Source organism: Juglans microcarpa x Juglans regia, chromosome 6S (genome assembly GCF_004785595.1).
Source record: "Juglans microcarpa x Juglans regia isolate MS1-56 chromosome 6S, Jm3101_v1.0, whole genome shotgun sequence".
NCBI classification, from domain to species: Eukaryota; Viridiplantae; Streptophyta; class Magnoliopsida; order Fagales; family Juglandaceae; genus Juglans; species Juglans microcarpa x Juglans regia.
In genome coordinates this window covers 3196517-3223626 of record NC_054605.1, presented here as the reverse complement: position 1 = coordinate 3223626, position 27110 = coordinate 3196517, and the positions used below count along the sequence as shown (strand labels likewise).

Below are 27110 nucleotides of genomic sequence, written 5' to 3'. Positions count from 1 at the left end.
ATTTTTTATCACAACCCCAAGTGCTAGGGCAGGGGAATGTCCTAGTAGAACTCGTTTGTCCACTTTGGAATGCTTAAGAATGGAGTAGTAACCCCTGGGTCATTGAGCCTCGAATAGATTCTTTTTAAAGGATACTGGAGCAAGGAAGCACCTAACGCTAGTGGGTGCGTAAGGCATGTGACCCGATGAAGTAAGGTCATGTTAATATGATTCTCTGTTTATGACGTATTCATCATGGTGTATGAACCGTTGATGGTGCGGTAACTAGCAAGAATACGCGGTGCAAGGAGGGGAGCCATGTTATGTCCACCCTTTGAGCAAGGATAAGAGCTCATAAGATAAGGATCACTTGATGAACATGTCGCAATATCATAAGTATCACTCGATGGACATTTTGTGATATGTCTGATAAGGCAAGTTTTAAATAAGAAAAGTTAAGAAGTTTTCATGAAAAGTTGAAGTCTCTGTTACAAGTCTTTTGAAAAGGTTTAAGTGCATAAGTCAAGCTCTGGTTAAGGCATAAGTCAAGTACATGTCCATGCACGCATATCATGATATACCTTTTGTATGCTTGTGTTAACTGTGGTATGTTGTGTGATTACTTGCTGAGATTTCTCGAAAGCTTATTATGGTAGTTTCCACTACCATTCCCCAACTGGAATGGTAGAAGTTGTGATAGGTTTAGTAAAAGGCAACTATGACCAAGAGGAAGAGAACGAAACCACCTCCTCTGGAGAGGATTGTGGCTAAGATGGACACGAATTGGCCTGAGCCCTCCATCTGGGAGCGACTCTAGGCCATTGATTGAGAGATCACGGGTATACTTGAATTCATCGCAAAGTTCAAGCAGCATGACAACTGGGATAAGGATAAGGCTTTAGGAAAGCGTGTGAAACCTGAATCTTTTTGAAGAGTATGGGAGCTTATGTATTTTGTGAAGAAAAAAAGAAAGAAAGGCAACAACAATTATGGTTAACTTTTGTGGAATTATGTTAACTTTGGTGAAGATCTCGTGTTTTGGGAATTTTAAATTATACTTCATGCTTTTTGGGATATTATGCCTTTATGGCTTATGTTTATGTTTTGGACAATGTTTTGGGTTATGATATTAGTTTATGGTGCCATGTGCTTTGCAATTGCTTATCACGTTACTTAGTTTATCTGACTTTTATTAATTTTCCCGCTGCTACTCTATTGCATACTGCTAGTGTACTTAGTTGCATAGCATATTACATGTCATTTAAAAGGGGTGTGTAGCCTTGTGTTTCATGTCCCGGCATCTCAGTCGCCGTCCAATCCCAAGCGGGGGCCAAGGGCACCACAACAGTGCGTATCGACCTATGATAAGTGAAAGATAAGTTCATGTTCATGTTATTTACGTATGTATTTATGAGTATGCATGTTTTTTAAGAAACCTTATGTTTATTATGCTTACTGTATGATGTATTGCTTATTGAGTACTTGACTCATTTTTGTTTACTTTTTATGTTTTTAAACCACCCAGGTGATGAAATTTATGAGAATGAGACAGCAGAACAAGACTTTACCCAGGGAGGTGAGCCAGAGGCCTAGATAATTTATGTCATGTTCAATTCATGATTAAGGTTTAAATAAATTATTTTAATATGCACATGAGACTTTAGTATTTTTTTTTTTTTTAAAAAGTGCTTATGCATACTCTATTTTGGATTTTAAGTATTTAGTAATGTTTGTTTTATTTATGGAATCTTTCACACCTAGCACGTCATTAATAGTAATGTTTTTAGTGAAGTTTAGTAGCATACTGGCTCCCCAAAAATTCTAGAAAATGTCTTTATTGGGGAGCAGGGTGTTACAGTTGGTATCAGAGCCCAAGTCAAAAGATTCTGTAGACTTTTCAACATAAAAAAGAAAAAGAAATTTTTTAAAAGCGTAGAAGTTTTGGAAAGCAGAAAAGGAAGGAAAGGAATGTCTAGGGCATGGTCTTCCCAAGGCTAGTTCTACTATGCAGTAAGTATTTTTAACTGCTACTATTTTATTTTTTTAATAAAAAATTATGAATGAAATGTTTGTTAGATACATGCATAGTAAAGTGCACCTACTACGTGAAAGGGTTTTAGCGTATAAGATAAGGAAGTTTCTAAATATGGGGTTAGGAACCTTTGGTTTTAAGATTGATGATGCATCTTGTTCATGAGGAAATAGTCTTATATTTTGTAGAGTTTTATTTGAGGAAATTAGGAATGAATTTAGAGGATTTTTGAAGTTATGGCATAGATTTATATATGGTGTATGGTATTTCTATAGGTAACATGATTCTATCACCAAGTACGAGTTGTAGGATTTAGGATCCAAACTTTGGAGAATCTTTTTTTTTTTTTTTTTTTTGAAGAAAGGATTTTCATTGATCAGGAATCGATTACTTCATACATGAATGAGTCCCCCTAGACTATGTTCAAAACCTCCAAAGGACCATCCTCTAACCAGATGGTTTCCCTAACATTCCTAATAACAAGTTTTGTTGTCGTGTGGGCAGCTTTGTTTGCTGATCTGTAAACAAAATTGAGGCACCATGCTTGGTTGTGATTCATCATTTGCTACAAATCCTCTGTCAATTGACCCAACCATTAGTTATCTACACTTTTGGAGTTCGCGGCATTAACAATAGTCTTAGCATCCCCTTCAAAACATACTTGGTTAAAACCAAGTTCAGAACACAATTCCATAGCTCCAAGGAGGGCAATACTTTCGGCTTGGAAAGTTGATGAGATATGGTCTTTATAGGTTGTCAAAACTTCTTGTACACTACCATCTGAATCTTTAATCACCACACCCCCTCCCATACTCACTTTCTCTTTGTCAAAAGCTGCATCAAAGTTAGCTTTGAGATATGGCCATGCAGGGGGTTCCCATCTTGGAATTGGAGTTATCCCTTGAGTCCCTTCAGCACACGTGGACCTATCCTTGTTGTTTTCTTTAAACTGTGATAAATCAACTCAAGCCCTTATACCAATGGTCTCAGGTTTGGAAAACTGATTGTGAAAAATGAAGGTATTTCTCCTTACCCATATCTGATAGAACATTATTGATACCAACTCCACGATCTCCTTACTCAGCTTTAGTCTCATTTCATTCCACAGGAAGTGGAAGTCAAAGAATTGCCTCTTCCATTTAATGAGCAAGCTGTTCTTTCCACCCCACACATCTGTTGCAGCAGGGCATTCCCACATAACAAGAATTGTTGTCTCACTTTCCCTTAAATAGATTGGGCATATGTTATTCTCAATAATGTTCTTCCTATTAAGATTTTCTTTTGTAGGAAGAATATTATTGAGACACTTCCAAATGAACATTTTAACCTTGCATGGGACCTCTAGCTGCCAAACTTCTTTCTATACCCCATTATCCCCTCCCCTTGTCAAGGCTTCTCCTACCATTCTATGCAACCTCTCTGTCTCCATATAATAGGCACTTTTTACAGTAAATCCACCTTTTCCTGAACCTATCCATATCAACCTATCACTGGCTCTTCTCTTACTAATTGGTAGGGAACAAATAATCTTTGCCTCATTTTCATTAAAAACTGCCTTCACCAAGTCTTTCTTCCATTCACAATTGTCTTCCTTTATCAATGTGTCAACTCTGGCCTCAGGATCAAGAGTATTTATGGGTGTTTCAATCTAGTAGGTCACTAGGCTGGGAAGCCATTTATCCTTTCAAATTTTTATGTTAGTACCATCTCCAACACTCCAAGCAGACCCCTCTTTGATCAGGTCCAAGCTAGACCATATACTTCTCCATATATAAAAAAAGGGGTACCTTTCAGTTTTGCCTCCAACAGATTGTAGTTTTGGAAGTATTTCTGTTTGAAAACCAACGAGACCAGAGAGTTTGGTTCCTTAATCATCCTCCAGCACTGCTTTTGTAACAACCTCGCCCCGAAGAAGGCGGGATTGCTACGTACATACCTATCCTTTTCTTTTCCTTTCTCTTTTTTTTTTCATTTTTCTTTTCTAGTAATATGCGATCAGCATGAACATGACACACGTATACTTTAAATTTCTAATTTAATAAAATGGAACGCCTAGTAGACATCATATCCAAACATTCATACATAAGAGACTCTCAGCTTCCATCATACGTTCATAAAAACATAACTATTCTAGTTAGGAAGGGGCTCCATCCTACCATGCATACAACATCCATAAACATAACCCATCATCCATGCAAAGTCGAACCAATAGGGAAGACACTAAGCGTCCGCCTCTCTCTCTACAGTAATGCCTTGCTCCCCAGCCTCTTCGTCATTACCTGAACGTTTAAAACATTTAAAACAAAAGTGAGTCAAATACTCAGTAAGCAGTACACCATGTTGTTAACTTATTAATCACATAATCTTTTCTTTTGAAAACATGCATACATAAATATTTGCTAATCATGACAATGCTTTCATGCATAAACAATTTAAGCAATGAGCCATACTTTTATGCATAAACATTTAAGAAATAAGTAATAACTATGCTTTTCATGTATAAACATTTTAAGAAATAACCATGCTTTTCATGTTTCACTTTCTTTGGCCGGTACACACTATTACGCCCCGTGTGTTAAGGTTAGCGGTCTTCCTTTGGACCTGGATTCCGCCTGTGGCCACAGGTTGGTAATCCTTTTCAGTCAAGGGGTAGCACTGGGTGCACTACCAGTACCACTTACCCGGCATTGCAATCTACCCATTCCTTTGGTACCCTTTTCATTAATATGGCCGTTACGTATTTTCATACAATAAGATTTCCATTCATTCAGTCATTTATTTCAGTCCTTTCTTTTCAGTCATTTTCATTTAACAGTGCATTCATGGAAAAAACATCATTTAAAAGCATGAGCTTAAATATCGTTTTTTATGGCATCCATAAAGCATCAGTTCATAGGGACATTTTAAAATACTTTCTTCGCTTCAGTTAAAGCATTAGTTCATTGGGACATTTTAAAACGGTTTCTTCGCATAATTTAAAGCATAAGGCATGAGACGTTCATTTCCTTTCCTTTGCAATCAAAACATTTTCATCATCTTTCTTAATCTGATGCACATGCATTTTTATGAACAAAATACGTTTTCATGCTATACTACATATTGGAATGATCAATAAGTTTCTTGAGAGAGTATGTATGAAAATCTCGTGATTTAGAACCTATGTGCATGCATTACCTTATACACATACACACAATTATAATCGATAGGGTGCTTAACAGGGGCTATCAAGAAATGGCTTGTACATAGTATATTCATCTACTCTTTTCTTTAGAAGAACATTTACAATAACAGAGGGAAACATTCTTTCATAAAGAGAACTTGGTGTAAGAAGCATAGTCATAGCTACTTACCTTTATGCTCTCCGATACTTCCAACATCAATATAGGTCATATTCCAATAAATAGCATAAGTGTGTTAATACTCATACAATATTCTTTAGCCCTCCTTTTAAAAGAGAAAGCCATGATACTACAATTTTAACGTCCCTTCTATGCTTAGCATTAACCCCAAATGACTACTCCTCACCTCAACTTACAAGAGAAATAACTTAAATATTAAGACATGCTAGTTGTCCATAGAAAGGCTATTATAAAAGCTTACATGAAAAGTAGTTAAGAATTCATAGGCTTCAAGCAAGGTCTCTTTGGTTAAGCTTACTTTAGGTTGTGGACATTAGGAAATAAAATCTGGAAATTTTCAACAATGAGCTTTAAAATAGATTTAGGCATCTCAAGTAGGCTAAGCAAGCTTAGAAACATGCCCTTTAAATCAACTAGTGGTCCCTCATTATAAAAATGTTAACTTATCAATATTTTGGACTCTTGGGTTAGGTAGAATTTAACCAAATGAGGGACAACATAAATGGGCTATTTTTACATCAAGACATGTCATGACATGGACTTAAGAATACTTGGACAGCTTTACATATCATAATACATCATGCCCAAATAATCTCTTATATCTAAACTAACTAAGCTATAACCTATTCACATAAACAATATTTTAATTAGTTTAGATAACATATCCCATTAAAATTAGAGTAGCATAAGGTATAGCAAAGTTACTCATTAAGCAAACTTTTAAACGCTCAAGCTTATGCTTATCCACTTAATACCCTTTAAAAGCAAAATATAAAATTATAGAACCAAGCAAAACCTTGAACTGAACCTCTTAGCATTCTAAAAACATATCACCAATCAACCTAACACAAAACATATGGTACCGACATATATACATTAAAATCACACTAATCATCACCTATGACTAAACCAAGTTTAATAGCAAAATAGCATTTTCGAAATATAGGAAAATGCATAGCAAAACAGCCATAGTACCATTCGGTTTGGGCCAAAAACAGGGCATAACACATAAAAGCTATCATTCCTCTACTCAGCTACCACCCAATTAGAACAAATATTAGAGGAAACAAAAGAGAAACCAGTCTAGAAACTACCACAAAACAATCAGTCAACACAGAAAATTCAAAAACCCAAATACATGGCACGAGTTTGCTTAGCACGGTTTCAATCTGCAAGATATCTTGAGTATAAGAGCATTACCTGACTGGCTTCCCTTTCAAGATTCGGAACCAAGCATCAAACGAGAGGGGGAGAAGAAATCTGAAGGTCCACAGCTGCCAAAAAATCGTCCTTCTTGAAGAAGCTTCGATTGGATCTTGAACTTGGGAAGGGAAGAAATCAGCTTGAAGCAGGAAGAGGAAATCGTTTGGGCTAGAGGAAACCGAGAGGTCTTTCGTGTGAATGAAGGGGCTTCACTTAGGGCTTGAGAAATTCTCTCTCTTGGCTTGCCTTAGAACCGACGGGTGCAAGGGAAGGAAAAGGAATTCAATAGCTTGCTTAGGAAGCCTATGTGTCCAAGGGAGAAAAGGCTCACTTGATTTAGTCAAAGCTTGTCCCATAAGCTAGGGAGATGAACGGTGGAGATTTAGTATGGGAAGATATTTCTCTTACCTACCATCCAATGGTGGAGAGAGCTTGGGCCATTTATTGAATAAATGAAAATTAGAGGGCTTGAGAGAAAATATTGTAAGGTCTTAAAATCATGCCCTTCAATTATTTTAATAACCTACACAAAAATAAAAGCACACCCATCTTAAAATAAAATAATAAAATAATAAAAATCTTAATCTCAAAATATTTAACTTAAAGAATTAATAAAATGACGTAAGGACCTAAGTAGTAGGACTCGGGTATTACAACTCTCCCCCCCTTAAAAACAATCTCGTCCTCGAGATTGAACGTACCACAAAAATAGGGTGGGATACTTTTCCCTCATACTGTCCTCATGCTCCCACGTCGCCTCTTGTTCGGTGTGGTGGTTCCACTGCACTTTGACCATCGAAATTGTTTTATTGTTGAGCACTTGTACCATAGGAGAAATTTTTGTGTACTTGAAGGGCGCGTACTCGGTCACATGGGAGAGATCATGCACCTACTTTTGAAGCATGGAGATGTAAAATACATTGTGCATGGCTGCGAATTAAGGAGGGGGTGCAAGTCTGTAAGCCACTACCTCTACTCTTTCCAGGATCTCAAACGGGCCAATAAACCTAGGAGTTACCTTGCCTTTCTTTCCAAACCTCATCACCCATTTCATGGAAGCTACCCTTAGAAATACTAATCCCCAGGTTCTTTTGCACACTCCTCTGGAATGCTGACGTGAACCATGAATCCCGATTTGGCACAATCTTGGATGGAATCCCATGTAGTCTGACTATCTCTCGGACGAACAGTTCTGCCAATTTGCTTATCGAATAGGTCATCTAAATAGGACAAAGTGAGCTGTCTTGGACAACCTATCAACAATCACCCATGCTGAGTCTTGTCCGCCTAGGGCTTTAGGAAACCCCGTTATGAAGTCCATGCTAATCTCGTCCCATGGCCAAACTAGGATCGGCACTGGTTGTAGTGTTCTTGTAGGCCTTTGATGCTCGGCCTTAATCATCTGGCAAGTCAGACATTGAGCTACAAAATTAGCTACATCCCTCTTCATTCCTCTCCACCAGTAGTGTTAGCTCAGGTCTCGATACATCTTGGTGCTACCCGGATGCATTATGTATAAAGACATGTGCGCCTCTCTTAGTAGTAGATCACACAATTCTTGCTCTGCTGGTACACAAAGTCTCCCCTTGAACTGTAGGGACCCATCTTTAGAAACCATAAAGTCGGGTTGCCTCCATTCTGAAACCTTTGTCTTAATCTTCTGAAGGTTGACATATCCACTCTGAGAAACTTTAATCTGGTCCAATACTGTCGAACTAAGAACCAGGGTACATAACCTCGCCTATACATCCCTCACCATCTCCACTCCTAGCTTCTCCATGTTTAGGAGAATAAATTTATGAGGGGTGTACATGCTCACCAGGGTACCAGAAGAAGACTTCCTGCTGAGGGCATCTATTACAAAATTAGCCTTGCCGAAATGGTAGTTGATGGTACAGTCATAATTCTTTATAAGCTCCAACCACCTGCACTGTCTCACATTTAATTCCTTTTGGGTGAGGAAATATTTAAGACTCTTGTGATCCATGTAGATCTCACAGCACTCCCCGTACAAGTAATGTCACCAAATCTTTAAGGCGAAGACAACTGCTGCTAGCTCTAGGTTGTGGGTCGGGTAGTTGCACTCATAATCCTTGAGTTGGCGTGAGGCATATGCTACAACTCTCCCATGATGTATCAGGACACATCCCAGCCCTTGGTGTGATGCGTCGCTGTATTTCACAAAACCACCTGTACCCGAAGGTATAGTTAGAACAGGCGCCATCACAAGCTTCTCTTTCATCTCCTGAAAGCTTTTCTTACACTCCTCAATCCATATAAATTTCTCCCCTTCCTGGTGAGCTTTGTCATGGGGACTACAATGCTGGAAAACCCTTCAACAAATCTCCGATAATACCCCGCAAGACTCAAAAAGCTCCTGATCTCTTTGACCGTCTTAGGTCTAGGCCATTCCACAATTGCCTCAACCTTTGAAGGATCCACATAGATCCCATCTTTCGACACTATGTGGCCAAGGAAGAAATCTTCTATAGCCAAAACTCACACTTAGTCAGTTTGGCATACAGTTTATTCTCCCTTAAAATTTGTAGGACCACTTCCAGGTGCTTTGCATGCTCCTCCAAGCTCTTAGAATAAACTAGGATAGCGTCAATAAATACAATAACAGATGGGTCAACGTACTCCTAGAATATATGGTTCATTAAATCCATAAAAGTCGTTGGAACATTAGCCAATCTGAAGGACATTACTAGAATTGCGTAATGTCCATACCTTGTCCTGAAGGCAATCTTAGGAGCATCTTCTGCCTTAATCTTCAACTGGTAGTATCCCGAATGGAGAACGATCCTCTAGAATTCCTAGGCTCCTTGAAACTGATCAAATAGATCATGATTTTATGTGAGAAAACATGTATCACAGAAATTTATGAAAGAATGCAATTTCATTTGAAATCTATAATGTGATATGACAAGTATGCATGCGATTTCTTTTGAAATCTATGACATCACAAGTATCACAGGGGTCAACAGTGCATATCGGCCTATGATAAGTGAAAGATAAGTTCATGTTCACATTATTTACGTACGTATTTATGAGTATGCACGCTTTTCAAGAAACCTTATGTTTATTATGTTTACTGTATGATGTGTTGGTTATTGAGTATTCGACTCATTTTTGTATATTTGTTATGTTTTTAAACCACCACAGGTGATGACATTTATGTGGATGAGACTGCAGGACAAGAGTTGACCTAGGGAGGCGAGGTAGAGGACTAGATAATTTATGTCATGTTCAGTTTATGATTTAAGGTTTAAATAAATTATTTTAATAAACACATGAGATTTTTAGTACTTTTTTTAAATAAGTGCTTCCGCAGACTCTATTTTGGATTTTAAGTATTTAGTAAAGTTTGTTTTATTTATGGAATCTTTTGCATCTAGTGTGTCATTAAAAGAAAATTTTCTAGTCAAGTTTAGTAGCACACTGACTCCCCAAAAATTCTAAAAAATGTCTTTATTGGGAAGCAGGGTGTTACAGCTGGTATCAAAGTCCAGGTTGAAAGATTCTGTAGACTTTTCAAAATAAAAAAGAAGAAAACGTTTTGCAAAGAAATTTTTTTAAAAGCGTAGAAGTATTGGAAAATAGAAAAGGAAGGAAATGAATGTCTAGGGCAAGGTCTCCCCAAGGCAGGTTCTGCTTTGCAGTAAGTATTTTTAACTGTTACTATTTTTTTGTTTTAATAAAAAATTATGAATGAAATATTTGTTAGATACATGCATGTTAAAGCGCACCTACTATGTGAAAGGGTTTTAGCGCATAAGATAAGGAAGTTTTTAAATATGGGGTTAGGAACCTTTGGTTTAAAGATTGATGATCCATCTTGTTCATGAGTAAATAGTCTTATATTTTGTAGAGTTTTATTTGAGGAAATTAGGAATGAATTTAGAGGATTTTTTAAGTTATGACATAGATTTATATATGGTGTATGGTATTTCATGATGATTGGTGGTACTCTTATGTTTTATAGGTAACATGATTCTATTGTCAAGTACGAGTTGTAGGATTTAGGATCCAAACTTTGGAGAATCTTAGGTTACGAATTGCTGAGGTTATTATTGCAAGTAGAGAGTTTTATTATACTATGTGGAGAGTTTTAATTACTTTTTTGTAGAGTTCAGATAATCGTCTAGTCGACGATCCTGATTTATTTACAAAGTCCTTGCTGGTTGTGAGGTTTTTTCTCTCTATGCTCTTAGGAACATAGAGACTTTGTCTCTTTGTTCTTCGATCGGTAGAGGGTGGTAGAGAGTGGTTTCGAGTGTCAGTTATGGAAGAGGAGCTCTCTCATCTTTGCGGGAGCCTCAAGTTAACAGAGGAAGAACAACAAGAAATCTTTCTTCCAGAGGAAGAAATTCTACTATCACGAGAAGTAAGCCAAGCCTGCTTGGTTGCATTGGTGGTGTCAGACAAGGAAGTAAACAGAGGGGCTTTTAAAGCTACCATCACGAAAGTATGGAAAGCTGAAGGGGACCTGTCTTTTAAGGAGATAAGCAGGAACAAGTTTCTTATAGAGTTTACTGATATTAATGTCAAAACAAGGGTTCTAGCGGGGCGACCATGGTCCTTCGATGGGTACCTAGTGTGCCTTCAAGAGTGTGCAAAAAGGGTTGCACTAAAGGATGTAGACTTTTCTCTCAAACCGTTTTGGATCCAGCTCCACGACATCCCGGTTGCTGGAATGAACAAAAAAGCATAGGAGAAAAACTGGGAGCTAGTGTGGGGAAAGTACTGGTGGTGGATGTGGATAACAAAGGTAGAGCATGGGGTGGTGTGCTACGGGTTAAGGTGCTGCTAAACATCTCCAAGCCACTGCCAAGAGGAAGGCTAATCAATATGGAAGGGTCACGAATCTGGATTCCATTTAGATATGAGCGTCTGCCATCCTTTTGTTTTCACTGTGGTGTACTGTTGCATCCAAGCTCAGGCTGCTCAGGATAGGCCTCGGATGGAAGATCACATGAGGGACTTCAACAGCAATATGGACCTTGGCTCACGGCCAGTCTAGTGTCCAAATATCAACACACCCCACCAGGAAATAGCAAACAAGGAAGGAGAGGACCAGCTGAAGGTCGGCAAGGCAGCTCCGATGGCCAAGGTTCTGATTTGGGCGAGAACAACTTTAGACAGGATACAACTGTCTCACTGGAGTCAGTCTCAAAGGTACAATCGCAACCAGACTTTTTACAGGAAAAGGGGAAGGAAGTTGACAACCTACTACATGCAAGGTCCCGAGGTAACTCCCACATTCCTTTTGAGGAAACCCCAGTTGGCCTCGAGATCCCCATATCAGCAGCTGGAAAAGTCAGCATGGGGCATACTGACACCCAACTCCCGAACCGTGACATGTCTCCTACAATAGTCAGCAACAGTGTAAGTCCCTCAAACCTTTGTACCTCACAGATGCCAGTGGGACAAAATGAATCTTACCTTTTATCAAACTGGAAAAGAAGGGCCAGAGGTGGTCAGCTTCCTAGTCTTGATGTAACTATGCTTTCAATTCCTGAAATATCCAGTAAACCCAAGAATAAGAAGAGAAAGAATGCAGCTACCTCTAAACCTACAAGGGCGTCTAAGAGACTCAAACAAACCAAAATGGCAGAGGCTGTTGAACAGCCCTGCCTCTCCCCATGATCACCATATCCTGGAACTGCAGAGGGCTTGGGAACCCTCTGACAGTTAGAGAACTCCACCTTTTGGTGAGAGACAAGTCCCCAATTTTGGTTTTTTTAATAGAAACCAAATGTAAAAGAAACATAATGGAGGTTATTCGAAACAGACTAGGCTTTGATTGTAGTTTTGTGGTGGATTGTGTGGGCAGGAGTGGGGGCCTAGCAATGCTGTGGAAGAATGATCTTAATGCTGACCTAATATCCTATTCCCTCAGCCATATTTCTTTACAAATGATTCATAAGGATACAAACAAAAAAGGTATAATCACTGGCTTTTATGGCCATCCAGTGACTGCAAAGAGGAAAGAAAGTTGGAATCTGCTCAGATTACTAAAACAGACCCAAACATTCCCTGGCTTATTATGGGAGATTTTAATGAAACCATCTCTCATGGGGAAAAGATGGGTGGACCTTCCAAGCCTAACAAACAAATGGATGATTTCAGACAAGCTCTAATGGACTGTGATTTGGGTGATCTTGGTTTTGAGGGTTCCCAATACACCTGGTGTAACAACCGATAGGGTTCAGAGTTCACCAAAGAGAGGCTAGATAGGGCCCTTGTCAATGGTGCTTGGCAACACCTCTATGACACTAACTCAGTCATCACCTTGCATGTCCAATGTTCAGACCATAACCCTATCATGATTGCCAGTAAAATCTTTGTTCACTTTCAAAATCCAATATAAAGGATATTCAGATATGAGGCTGCCTGGGACAAGAAGGAAGGATGTGAGGAGATTATTAAAAGAGCATGGCAGGGCTCTCTCAAAGGTGGAACCAAAGTTGATGTGACCAGAAGGGGTCTTGAGAGATGCAGATTCCAATTGAGACGATGGAACCATGAGTCAAGAAGAAAATCCCAACAGGATCTAGCTCAAAAAAGGGACAGATTAAGCTCTTTACAAGCAGCCAACACTGGAATGGATAATGCTCAGGTCAAAATTCTTCAGAAGGAAATGAACACTTTGCTGGAGGAAAAGGATTTATTTTGGCGCCAGAGAGCCAAACAAAAGTGGCTTCAAGATGGAGACAGAAATACCAATTACTTCCACAAGTGTGCCACTCAAAGGAAGAAAAACAATTTGATTACTAAAATTGAGAGTGAGAATGGTGATTGCTTTACAACCAGGGAAGATATTGGGAGAGAATTTCAGGCTTTTTTCATGGATCTCTTTTCCTCCTCCAATCCAGTAGGAGTAGAAGACTTTGTGGAAAATTTCAATACTAGTGTCACGGCTGAGATGAACTCCAACCTTAGTAAGGACTACACTCGAGAGGAAATTGAAAGGGCTCTTTTTGAGATGAATCCACTAGGCTCTCCTGGACCAGATGGTTTCCCTGCACTTTTCTTTCAGACTCACTGGTCTATTGTGGGGAATGATGTAGTTGCTGTGACGCCCCGACTCCCACGTACAAAAACAAGGGAATCGTGACGTCAGGATGGTGACAACACGGTCACGCATCCCAACGAAATGTGCTCAAGTGTGTGTGCAACATGCAAAGGTGCACAATAAAAGTCGCAGTGGATAATATAAATAAGTCAACTAAGTACCAGAAATTTAAATATAGGTGTCCAAAATAATTTATCTTTAAAAGTTATACAGTCATCCCAAATATATTACAAAGGCAATATATAAATTGATAAAAACATAACTCACTAAACAGGAGCAATCCCAGATCACTCCACCAACGGAGCCAAGCTAAGGCTCGTCATCATCATCTGCATCAAAATCTGCGATACCATAAAATGGTACCACAGGTAAGTATAAACCAAACAACTCTCGGGATAAAAATATATTAATGCTACCAACAATATGACAAAATACATTTAGTCATAAAATACCATTTTTCCCTAAAAAATGATTATTTCCAACACACGCCCAAAAATCTCATTTTGGCCCAAAAATACAGTTTGTCATTTTCCCAGAAAATGATTCACACAAACAACCCATTTATCAGACACTGTAGGCGGGAATCGCAGGCGGGACTCTACCACCGTCCTTGCTTACCACCGTCCCTACCGCGTGCACCGTAGGCGGGAATCACAGGCGAGACACAACCACCATCCCTACCGCATGCACCGTAGGCGGGAATCGCAGGCGGGACTCTACCACCATCCCTGCTTACCACCATCCCTACAGTCTCTTTTCCTTTTTCTCACATGAGAATCCAATTCCAATAAACACATGAACATGTATGCAATCATGCGAAAACTCAGTTTTCTTTACAAACATGATCATGCGTGCAATATGCGATGTACATGAACAAGCCATAACCAACAACCAACAACCACAATTCACAATGCAAACAAACACACAACAACTCCGTCCACAATCCATCCGACCCCCGAAACTCCTCGGACTCAGTCCAGCAAAACAAACCAATTCACAGATAATATGTGTTAGTGCAAAAATATATTTAAATCACGAAAGTTCTTTAAGGAAAATACTTACAGTGCAATGTAACAATTTCCGAAGGATCACGAAGTTGAAAAAGGCGACGTTTGAGCAACACCACAGTGTAAAATACACTGTGGCCGTGGGTCACAAATACCAACTTTCAAACGGAGGCAAACGAAGACCCAAGATTGATAGGGTAGGGCCTAGGGAGGTCGGTGAAGCTAATGGTGGTGGTGGTTTGCCGTGGGTGGCGGCGGAATGGGCGGTAGAAAACCAAAATATCCAAATCAGAAATGTAGATGGTGGAGCTTCACCGGTGGCGGATCGGAGCTGGGGTTGGGTCCAATGGGTTGCCAAGAGGTCGAGAATGATGTGGTGTGAAAATGGTGGCCGGAGGTGGCGCGACGACGGCGCTAGAACGAAAGTGACGCCCCGGCTTGAAGGGCTACTGGTGGTTAATGGCGGCGCGAATGGAGGTGAGGTTGCCGGCGGCAGGGGAACACAATGGGGTGGGCGGTGAAGGCCACCGCTGGCTCACGGCGGCGCTGGCGTGAAAGTGGCCCGCAGCTTTGAAGAGCTGGTGGTGATTAACGGCGGCGCGGATGGAGGTGGGGTTGGTGGGGTGGGGTCGCCGGCGGCAGGGGAACACAATGGGGTGGGCGGTGTCGCGCACGGCGGCGCGACGGCGGCGCGACGGCGGCGGGCTGGGTGAGGAACGATTGCACAGCGAGAGAGAGAGAAATGTCGCGCAGGAGATGGCCGAAGGAGAAATAAGGGGGAAAAGAAAAGAAAGGAAAAAGAAAAGGAGGAAAGAAAAATAGAAGGAAAAGAAATGAGGTCCAATCCTCACAACTTGGGTCACAAAAATGATCCAACGGAGATGATTTTAAAACCATAAGTTAAATAAAATAATTCAAACGTAATGGTAAAGTCAAATTGAAATAATTAAATCCCACAGTAATTAATTAAATATGAAAAATAATTTAAATGCACAACAATAAATAAATATTAAGAAAGCACATAAAAATTAATTTTCACCTATTAAAAATCCTAAAAATAATCCAATTAAAATCCAATAATTTTAAAACAAGAGAATAATTTTTGAATAAAATAAAAATAATACTTCAGTAAAAATACACTAAAATACGGGGTGTTACAGTTGCTGCGGTCCTTGAATTGCTCACTCTGAAAACTGGTTTTCAGGCCATAAACAATACCTTAATTGCCTTAATCCCCAAAAAGAACTCCCCCTTGTATGTTTTAGATTTCAGACCTATTAGCCTTTGCAATGTACTCTACAAAATCATTGCAAAGGTCATTGCAAACAGACTAAAAGCCATTTTACCCTCTCTTATCTCAGAAACTCAAAGTGCTTTTGTCCCTGGCAGGTTGATCTCGGATAATACTATTGTAGCTTATGAGCTGCTACATTCCATGCAAAACAGAATGAGGAAGCAAAAGGATGCATTTATGGCCCTCAAACTCGACATGAGTAAGGCCTATGATAGAATAGAATGGTCCTTTTTACAAGTTGTTTTACTGAAGATGGGTTTCGATAAGGGTTGGGTTGATCTCATTATGCAATGTGTTGGAATTGTCTCTTATTCCATCATTCTAAATGGAACCCCTCAAGCATCCTTCAAACCTACCAGAGGTAGAGGTATTAGACAGGGAGATCCCCTCTCCCCCTATCTCTTCATTCTGTGCTCAGAGATGCTTAGTTTTGCTTTAATCCAAGCTGAACAAAAGGGACTCATCTCTGGAATTCCTGTCAACCGTGGCTCCTTTACTGTTAACCACTTGTTTTTTGCATATGACAGCCTGGTATTCTGTAAGGCTCAGGTTTTGGAATGGTCTAGATTACACATCACACTAAGAGCTTATGAATTAGCTTCTGGTCAGAGGCTCAACCTTGGGAAGTCTTCCATTTTTTTCAGCAAGAATACCAAGCCTGATATCAAGCAAGCCATTTTGGCTTCAGCAGGGATTCAAGCCTCGGGTCCTTTTGAGCAATACTTAGGTCTGCCTTCCTATGTAGGCAAGAACAAAACAAAGGCCTTCAACCATATACTGGATAAAATCAAAGGCAAGATTAGTAGCTGGAAAACCAATTTACTTTCCCAAGCAGGAAAGGAAATCCTTCTAAAGGCAGTTATCCAAGCAATTCCTACATATTGCATGGGTATTTTCTTAATCCCTAAGAGTATCCTGAGGAACATCAACAAAAGCATGCAATCCTTCTGGTGGGGCTTGAGGGACCAGAAATCCAAGATGCACTGGCTCAGTTGGCAGGGAATGGGGATGTCAAAACAAAAGGGGGGGATTGGGCTTCAGGGATTTTGAAGATTTTAACAAAGCTCTCTTGGCAAAGCAAGGATGGAAGCTCCTCACAAACCCATCTTCACTTGCAGCTCGTGTACTCAAATCAAAGTACTACCCTTCAGAAGATTTCTACAATGCAAAAGTAAGGAATGGAGACTCCTTTGTTTGGAAAAGTATCATAGCAGCAAGACCTCTACTACTTGAAGGCCTTCTATGGAAGGTAGGGAATGGTCAAAGTATAAAATTATGGTCAGACAAATGGATCCTTTATCCATCCTCTTACAAAATCCAATCCTTGCCAAGGATTCTGCCACAAGTGGCTACGGTGGCCTCTTTAATTGACCAAGACTCTCTTAAATGGAATATGCCTTTGATTCAAGACCTATTTTGTCCAGTTGAAGTCTCAATCATACAGAAGATTCACATCAGTCCATGCAAAAGCAATGACAAACTGACTTGGAGATGCACTGTAAATGGCAAATTTTCAGTGAAGTCTGCATATCACCTTCAAACATCTCTTAATACTGAAAAGCTTGGACAAACCTTAGTGCCATCTCAAACCACAGGAATATGGCACCACATTTGGAAACTTCAGATCCCAAATGCCCTCAAAATCTTCCTTTGGAGAGCTTCCAAGGACATACTCCCCACCAAGGTGAACCTACATAGAAGAAGAGTGATTGATTCACCTTTGTGCCCAATTTGCCAGTCTGAACCAGAAACTACTTCACATGCTCTTTGGACATGTTCAGCTGCTCAGGATGTGTGGTGTAACAGTACGAGAAAACTCCAAAAATGCAGAGTGGTTGAGGCTCCTTTCAGTATAATTCTGGAACAACTCTTATCTACTCTTCCAGAGAAGGAACATCAAGTTTTGGCCTTCACAACAAAGCAACTCTGGTCTAGAAGGAACAAGTGGATATTTGAAGCTCAATTCTCCTCCCCTCAACAAGTTATTAACCTTGTCTCTACTTGTATCTCAGATTTAAATACGGCAAGGAGCCCTCAGAAACATAAAAGAATCCTAGTTAAAACCCCTATCCAATGGACAAAGCCACCACTTGACAGTTTCAAGGTGAATTGGGATGCAGCCATAGACAAAATCCATTGCAAGGGATTTTGTAGGCACTCTCAGATCATTGGAGTAGTGGTCAGGGACTGCAAGGGACTGGTTATAGGCACTCTCAGATCATCTCGAGCTTCCTTCCCGGATCCATTACTAGGGGAACAGTTGGCAGCCTTAAGAGCAATTCAGTTTTGTATCGAACTCGGTCTCTCAAATATAATCCTTGAAGGGGACTCCATGACTGTGGTAAAAGCTATCAATGAAAGGGAGGATTGCTGGAATTCATCTAGCCTAATCTGTCAAGACATCAAGCTGTTGCTAGAACAAGTTAGTCCTTGGTCTGTTAAGCATATACCTAGGCAGGCTAATGTAGTGGCTGATACTCTGGCAAAGAGTTCTTTAGACCTCTCTGAAGAATCCATCCATGTAGAAGATTATCGTCATTGTATTCAAAGCCTTCTTGGATGATTTTAATATGAAGTATCATTCCCTCAAAAAAAAAAAAAAGCTAATCGTCTAGTCAAATTATTTTAGGCTTGTAATCGAACCCATTATCGAGGTTTACAATTTTAGGAGAATAAGCGAGGTTTAAGAATAAATCTTGAAGGACTAAAAGCCTGAGAAAAAAAGCTTCAACCAACATTTGATCAAGAATTTAGAATAAAGACATCAAAAGAATGTGGGGAATAAATATGTTGGTTGTTGAGGTCTAGCAAATTCCGATGACAGAATATTTATAAGGAGGGGAGATTGTAACGACCCAATCCTATATTTTTAGAAATAAATTTTGGATAATTTTATTAGGCTTAATAATTATATTTAAGCCTATTTTATATTAATAAACTGTGAACTCCACGCCATGCATGTCTTCATCATCAAAGTTCACTAGGATTCACACCTTAATAGAATTCCCTCTCAATAGGGATTACAATTCTAGAGCCCCTCACATTAAAACTTTCAAATGTAATTTCCTTCTATATATTCCCACGTAACCCCATGTACATGTCGTTATCTTCCCCAACGGTGGATTGCCTCCTTCCTCAACCACAACTGCAATTGTCCATAACCTAGACTCTCTCACGTCGCCTCCCCTTCAAGGCCAACCGGTTCTACCCAAGCCCCCCATGCACGACCAGTGCACCACCCCACAACCTTCACATGATTAAAAACTTTCTCCCCCATGCCGCAATATCCATGTCCAAGCCACTCCTCCTTCTGCGGTGAACTACCACGGGAACCAGACCCACACACTGACATAGCACTGACCACGACCCTTCCTCCTTCACAGCCCATGGCCAAATAGAAACCAGCAATATACAAGAAGCCGAGCATGCCCTGTTTTAGCCCCACAAAATAGAGCAAAGGACATCTAGCAGCTCCTCCATGCCTCCTTCCTCAATCGTAGATAACGAAAACCACCACCATGCTGAGACTACCCCGTAAGCCTCACTCTCCATGTTATCTCTCTGCCCCTATTAGTTTCTCTTCCTCCCAACTTCAAACACTAGTCCTACATTAGACTCTCTCTCAAGCTTTTGGTGTCTCTCTCTGTCTCTCTAACCAACACCAAGCTCTCCAGTCGTGAGCCACCAACGAACCACCTAGAGCCCATCGTAAGCCACGGACATCCAAATCTCCTCTATAAGTGATCTCTCTCGCTCTCTCTAATAAAACGTAGTACATATCCTCTCTTGATCAACCTATTAAGTCTCATGGATTTAATATATAGGTTGGATTATTACGTAGTGTCTTGTATAGGTAATAACCGTAATATAGACTTATTATAAATGGACAGACAGATTTATGTGTTGCGCTTAATGGGATATATATATATATATATATATATATATACACACATAGTTTTAGGAGAGTTACTAATGAAAGCTTAGACCATTATAGTAAAATTGACGAAATGTCGAGAAACTTAAGTTGGACATATAAACTCTAGATATACAGAATTGATGTCAACATTATGGAGTCAATCTCATTTTAGGGTATGAAGGACCAAGGTTTATGGGAATATAGATTAAGGTTTAATTACGAGGTACGTGTTTAAGTTGAAATTGACGTAAGCTACATGCCTATCTTATAGGAAATCAGTCGCTCCCTGAAAATATTGGATTAGCGCTACGAGATAAATAGCATAATCATACCCTTAGACGTATGTATGGTAAAACGGCATGTCTTTTATAAAAATATCAGGCATGTACGCCCTCCATTGTAAGCCCCTTTTTATCTACCCAAGTCATGATAATATTTATGAAAATTCATGATTTTCTGTGAAGTTTTAGGCAATAAATTATTATGAAAATTCATGATTTTATGAAAAGAGTTATCCATCAAAAGATTTATGAAAATACATGATTGTATGTGAGAGTTATGTATTAAAATATTTATGAAAAGCCATGCATGATTTTATGTGAAGATTTATGCATTAAAATATTTATGAAAAATCATGATTTTATGTTAGGAAACATGTATCATGGACATTTATGAAGAATGCGATTTCATTTTAAATCTATGATGTGATATGACAAGATATGAGAAGTATGCATGCGATTTCTTTTGAAATCTATGATATCACAAGTATGCAAGTATGATTATGATGAACTATGGATAATAAGATATGTAACGGCCTATGTTATGTTATGAAGATGGTACCTATAATATGGGCATATTGCATTGCCAGGTTGTGCATGTTGGTAATGCACCCAGTATATCTTTCTTATGTATGGATTCCACAACACAAGGCCACGGGTGGAATCGGAATCTACTTAGATTCGCTAACCCTAACTCATGGGGGTCAACAGTCGCTATCAGCCTATGATAAGTGAAACATAAGTTCATATTCATGTCCATGTTCATGTTATTTACATATGTATATATGAGTATGCATGTTTTTAAGAAACTTTATGTCTGTTATGTTTATTGTATGATGTGTTGCTTATTGAGTATTCGACTTATGTTTGTATATTTTTTATGTTTTTAAACCACCCCATGTGATGAAATTTATGAAGATGAGACTGCAGGACAAGACTTGACCTAGGGAGGCGAGGTAGAGGCCTAGACAATTTATGTCATGTTCAGTTTATGATTTTAGTATTTTTTTTTTTTAAATAGGTGCTTCCGCAAACCCTATTTTGGATTTTAAGTATTTAGTAAAGTTTGTTTTATTTATTGAATCTTTTGCATATGGCACGTCATTAATCGAAAAGTTTTTAGTCAAGTTTAGTAGCACACTGGCTCCCTAAAAATTCTAAAAAATGTCTTTATTGGGTAGCGGGTTGTTACATTTTTGTATGTACAATGGTAAGCCATGCTTATCATATTCTTATCGCTTATGATTATTGTGATATTCTATTTTGACATGCCATTTCAATTATTTCAAGTACATGTTTATCTGTTACATTCCATGTTATGCCATGCCATCTGTCACACATTCATTTTTACATGTCACGTCGTGTCCCATGCATAAAGTATGTCATAAAAAATATTTTCATGTCAATGGAATCCTTTTTTTTTATCACGACCTTATGTGCTAGCATGGCTATTATCCTAGTAAAACTACAGTGTTCATGCTAGAGTGTTTAAATTGATGTGAAATTCTCCAGGTTGACAAAGTACTGTCAACACACTTTGAATGAGACCTAAGTGGTTGTCAGAGCAAAGTCATGCACCCAACACTGGTGGTGTCAACCTCATGTTTATCCGTTTTTAATCAGTTGAGTTATTATGGCATACTCACAGCTGACGCATATGCCTATGATGTGATACGGTACCGACAGGAGCACACAGCTTAAAGGGACCTATGTAGCATCCACATGTTCACGTTTAACTAACCATGTTTATGTTGAACAAGATTCTAAGTTCATGTATAGTTCATGTCAAGTTTCAACTTATGTAAACAAATGTCATGCTATTTTCCAAGTCATGTCACACACATTCATGTCATTTTATTATCATGCATGCATCTGTATACTACTAGTTAAGTTGGTAGTTAACTCGTTGAGACTTGTAATCAAATCTCACTTGTAGTCTCAATTACCATTCTGGAGGTGATATTTAAGCCCCTGGGCTTCGAGCCCATCTCTAAAGGCCAGGCCCATCCATACATTCCAGAAGGCTTGTCGAAGGCTTTCATTAAAGGTTCCCTTAGAAAAAAAGGCCCGCAGCTCGAGGAGAGACATCCCTGGTTCTGCGGGGATAAGGTCATCGAGTGCATCCCAATTTAATGGGAGACACCTTTTCCAATTAATAGGGGATAATGGGAGACAAGTAGAAGAGGCCATGGACCAAGGTGAATGGCCCTCAGACCACATTCATCTATAAATAGATCGGTAAGGAGAACAAACAAGGGTAGACTCTTATCACACACTTTGACATTTATATTGTCATTGACTTAAGCATCGGAGTTTACACAGGGCATGGAGCGCCGCCTATTCTGCAATCACAATACTACAGTGCGGTTGGTGGTGTGAAACACGTCCTTAATATTGGCACCATCTGTGGGATCAAGATAGACTTCAACGTGATTTTCACATGCCAACCGTCACACCATCACAAGCCGACCGAGATCTAGGGCCAAGCATTACAAAAACAAAAGGAAGGTTAGCACAAACAAAGGAAAGACTGAGACAGGTCATGTGTGATGGCTCGAGTTTTTGTCTAGGCTTGGCCCTTTGAATTTGTTCTAGGTTGTCATGGCATTTTAGGAGCCTTAATCGCTTTGGAAGGCCTTAGAAACCTTTGATGTAGTAACTTAAGCCCAAGAGGAAAATGACCCTAGTTTACTTTGAAATTTCAGCCTTATTGGGAAACTTAGGTCCAATGGTATAGGCCCATGATCCAATTCTAAGTTGCTAGTGTTATATGTCCTGAACCTAGCCTTGAAAGTGGGTTAAGGGGGAGACAGAGGTGTAAAAAAGCACCAAGATGGGCTTACATGCCTAGCCCGTTGTTCTTTTGCCCAGAATTCAAGTTCTAAGGTAGGTTTCTTGGAAAGGGGAGCCTAGGGAAGTGGTATAGGGTTTTTCTAGAAGTTTTGCTTAGGAAACTGAAGGGAGGCCTTTGGGATTTTGAATTTTGCTAGCTTTTGCCATGTGTCAAGCATGCACCAAGTTTCTAGAAGATTTTTGTGATAAGATTTTTGTATCAAGGACAAGTTTGCCCTTAGGGTTTCAGCTAGCATATTCCCAAGCATTCCATTCACTTGCCACTTGTCACTTAGTGCTTTTTGAACCAATGGTATGTGAAAGGTCACCTGGGGAATGAATATTTGGAAGATGAAGCAACACTTTGGGAATGGAAGAGTGGAGAGGACGGCTAGGGCTATGGCATACACCCAATGCCACTTGTTTTCCATGCCAAGAGTTTCTTGTTGGGAATAGGAAGAGACATGCTTGATTTTACCGAGTTTCCCCCTTGAAAAGATATTAACTTGTTGAGGAAAGGAAGGGCATAAGAGGGAAAGAGGGATTTTTGGCCAAGGAAGGAAGTCCAACACGCCACCTCCCAAGAATGCTCATTCCCAATGCAATCTAAGTGGGGAACTCCAAGAGGCTTTTCGATTTTTGAAAAAGGGGGAAGAAGAAACCTTGCCACTTGTCTTTCATGCAAGGGTTTTGATACAAACAAGGAGGGAAGTAAAGGGTCTCATATATAAAGAGAAGGGTTCACACCTAGGAGGTTTTTCCCTTGCCATTTTTTGGATTTTGCATGAGTTCTACTCTCTCCACACAACTCTCCCATGTTCCTTTGAAAGCTCTCTCATTTTCTTGTGGTTTCTCTCCAACCAAACAAGGAGGATCCTTGCAAGAGAAGGAATTTGGCACTACCCAAGGATTAGCAAGGTAAGGTTCGGTTTCTCCTAAGTCTTGCACATACACAAGCCTTTTCTCAATCCGAAAATGAGATTCAAATCTCATTTGACTTTGAGAAAGTTAGAACACACACATTTTCTACTATTTTCTTGGAAATAACCTAGGGTTTCTAAGAGAAACCCTTGAAGCTGATTAGTGAAGGGGGAGTTCATCCTCCATGTTTCAACCATCACATGTATTCTTGACTACCTTAGGTTTTGTTTTACCTTATTAGTGAAATGAAGGGGATTTTAACGTAAAAACCCTAGAAGCCAAATGGTGTAAGACATGTGATGCCCTAGAAAGACACACACTCAAGAATATGAGATAGGGTTTTAGATGCTCTTTCTAATATAGTATGTTCTGATTTACAACTTGCTTGTATTCCTTTACGAGGATTTTGTAAGTATACACTCAACCTACTCTTGGTTAATATTCGTATATGATTGTGTAAATCCTTCTATGACTTTGATTGCTTTGCTTGTTATCTCTTGGTTGTTTGTTGGAATATGATAATATGATCTTAAGTAACTTTAAGGAAGAAACTATATGTCTCAGATTTATGATGAAAATGCCATGAAACATGCCCATGAGTTTTGGTTTTCATTTGTTTGAGGTTTATGGTTTATGCAACATGAAGTTTTGGTTTGAATATGCCTTGGAAGTTTCAGACTTAGTCACAAACCTATGATTTCAGGTTTCGTTTCACAATGTCTTGATTTCTATATTATATGCTTGAAGTTTGGAATATGTTTATATGATGAATCCTTATGCTTTTGTGCCTATGAGTTTCAGCCTAAGCAAGTTTTTACAGTTCCATGTATGTGTTTTGATATCTCATATGGTTTACATTATCATGTTATGAAATGAACATGTTATGCTTGGTTGTTTCATGCACGGCATTTCATATGTCATTTGTCAAGTATAAGGAAGCATGTTTAAGTCTCATGTCACATGCATTTTGGGGAAGAAGTGTTTTCAAAAAGTGTTTTCAAAGAAAAACTTTTATCACAACCCCAAGTGCTAGGGCGGGAGAATGTCCTAGTGGAACTCCTCTGTCCACTCTGGAGTGCTTAAGAATAGAGTGGTAACCCCTTAGTCAACGAAGAATAGTCGATGAGCCTCTAATGGATTCTTTTTAAAGGATGTCAGAGCGAGGAAGCGCCTAATGCTAGTGGGTGCATAAGGCATGTAACCCGACGAAGTAAGGTCAAGTTAATATGATTCTCTATTTATGACATATTCATCACGGTGTACAAATGGTTGATAGTGCGGTAACTAGCAGGAATACGTGGTACAAGGAGGAGAGTCGTGTTATGTCCACCCTCTAAACAAGAATAAGAGGTCATAAGATAAGGATCACTCGATGTAAATCTTGTGATATGTTCTGATAAGGCAAGTTCTGAATAAGATCACGTGAATAAGAAAAGTTAAGAAGTTTTCATGAAAAGTCTAAGTCTCTACTACAAGTCTTTTGAAAATGATTAAGTGAATAAATCAAGTTCTGGTTAAGGCATAAGTCACATGTTCATATCATGATATATCTTTTGTATGCTTGTATTAACTGTGGTATGTTGTGTGATTACTTGCTGAGATTTCTTGAAATCTCATTGTGGTAGTTTCCACTACCATTCCCCAATCGAAATGGTAGAAGTTGTAACAGGTACCTCAAATATCCAAGAAACATGAACCAGGATGGTTCCCTGGTAGAAGACGAGTTCATTGTTCAGTCTCATCAAGACTACACTGCTGGTGTACTAATTCATACGGCTTAGCTTCTCATGGAGATCTTACATAGTATTAGTGAGACGGAAATTGATACTATGATCTATCAACTCTCTAAGAACTTGAAGTTTTGGTGAAATATGGACCAGTTGTCAACATATTAAGAGCGAGCCTCCAAGGCTTCAGCTGACGCGAAAGCAATAGCAAAGGATTTAGGTTTGTTACCGCTCGAGCCTCAGCAATCCTATGGGGTCTTTTGGTATCTAGCCCCCAATGGGACAATGGTTATGAAGAGTACAGGACTTTAAGTATTTTGTGGGAAAAAAAAAAAGAGGAGGAAGGCAACAACATTTATGGCTAACTTTTGTAGATTTATATTGTTTTTGTGGGAATTCCATGTTTTAGGAATTTTAAAATTATGCTTCATACTTTTTGGGATATTATGCCTTTATGGCTTATGTTAATGTTTTGGACAATGTTTTGGGTTATGATATTAGTTTATGGTGCCATGTGATTTGCAATTGCATATTGCGTTACTTAGTTTATCCGACTTTTATTAATTTTCTGCTGCTACGTTATTGCATACTGCTAGTGTACTTAGGTGCATAGCATATTACCTATCATGTATGGGGGGGGTAGCCTTGTGTTACATGTCCCGGCGTCTCAGTCACCGTCCAATCCCAAGCGGGGGTTAGGGGCACCACATCATGGCCATTATGGAACAATTGCAGAAAGATAACGAGGGACTAAGAAGATAGAAGGACAACCCCCCAGCCCAGACAGACAGCTTGAAGGTGATGCGCAAAGGGGATCAGTGGTGAAGAGGTGGAGAAGAAAAAGATGCACGACGAACTACGCGGTTTGGTAGAAAAGGAAATGGCAAAGAGGATGGGCAGCACCTTTTCCATGGAGTAACTCCTTACCCACACGGACCTCCCTTACAGTACAAAGGTCATGGCAGTCCACCTACCGGATAGATTCAAGGTGTCGCAAATCAATCTATACGATGGGTCTAAAGATCCCGTTGACCACCTTGAAAACTTCAAGGCACACATGACCCTCCACAGCTTTCCAAAGGATGGTTCAGGACCCTTCGCCATGGATCAATTAGCAACTTTGAAAAGCTTGCTAAGCAATTTCTTACGCAATTTATGGCAAGCAGGAGATGCTGAAAACCGGCAGCCTACCTGCTAACCATAAAACAGAAGGAAATAGAGAACTTGAAGGCGTACTTGACGAGCTTCAATAAAGAAAGGCTTACCACCGATGATCAAGAAGAAAAGATCACATTAGAAGCAGTGCTGGGAGGAGTTTGGCCTAGAGCCCATTCATGGTCGAGTTGGCACAACAGACTCCATCTATGTTAATAGAGTTTATGGATAGAGCGGACGACTTCGTCAATGCGGAGGATACCTTGCAAGTCTTGCTCGAGCCGCGAAAGAAGGGGCAAAATCGGAGAGGAGAAACCAAAGTCACACTA

At 39.6% G+C, this 27110-nt stretch overlaps 1 protein-coding gene across 1 annotated transcript; it reads right to left on the bottom strand.

Moving 5' to 3' along the window:
* Nucleotides 1-2606: 2606 nt before the first annotated feature.
* On the bottom strand, nucleotides 2607-3209 carry LOC121236535. Its single transcript, XM_041132986.1, has 2 exons — nucleotides 3045-3209; nucleotides 2607-2960 (listed from the first exon to the last, which is right to left on the bottom strand). The coding sequence occupies exons 1-2, from the start codon at nucleotides 3207-3209 to the stop codon at nucleotides 2607-2609; spliced, it is 519 nt and encodes a 172-aa protein (XP_040988920.1).
* Nucleotides 3210-27110: the final 23901 nt, after the last annotated feature.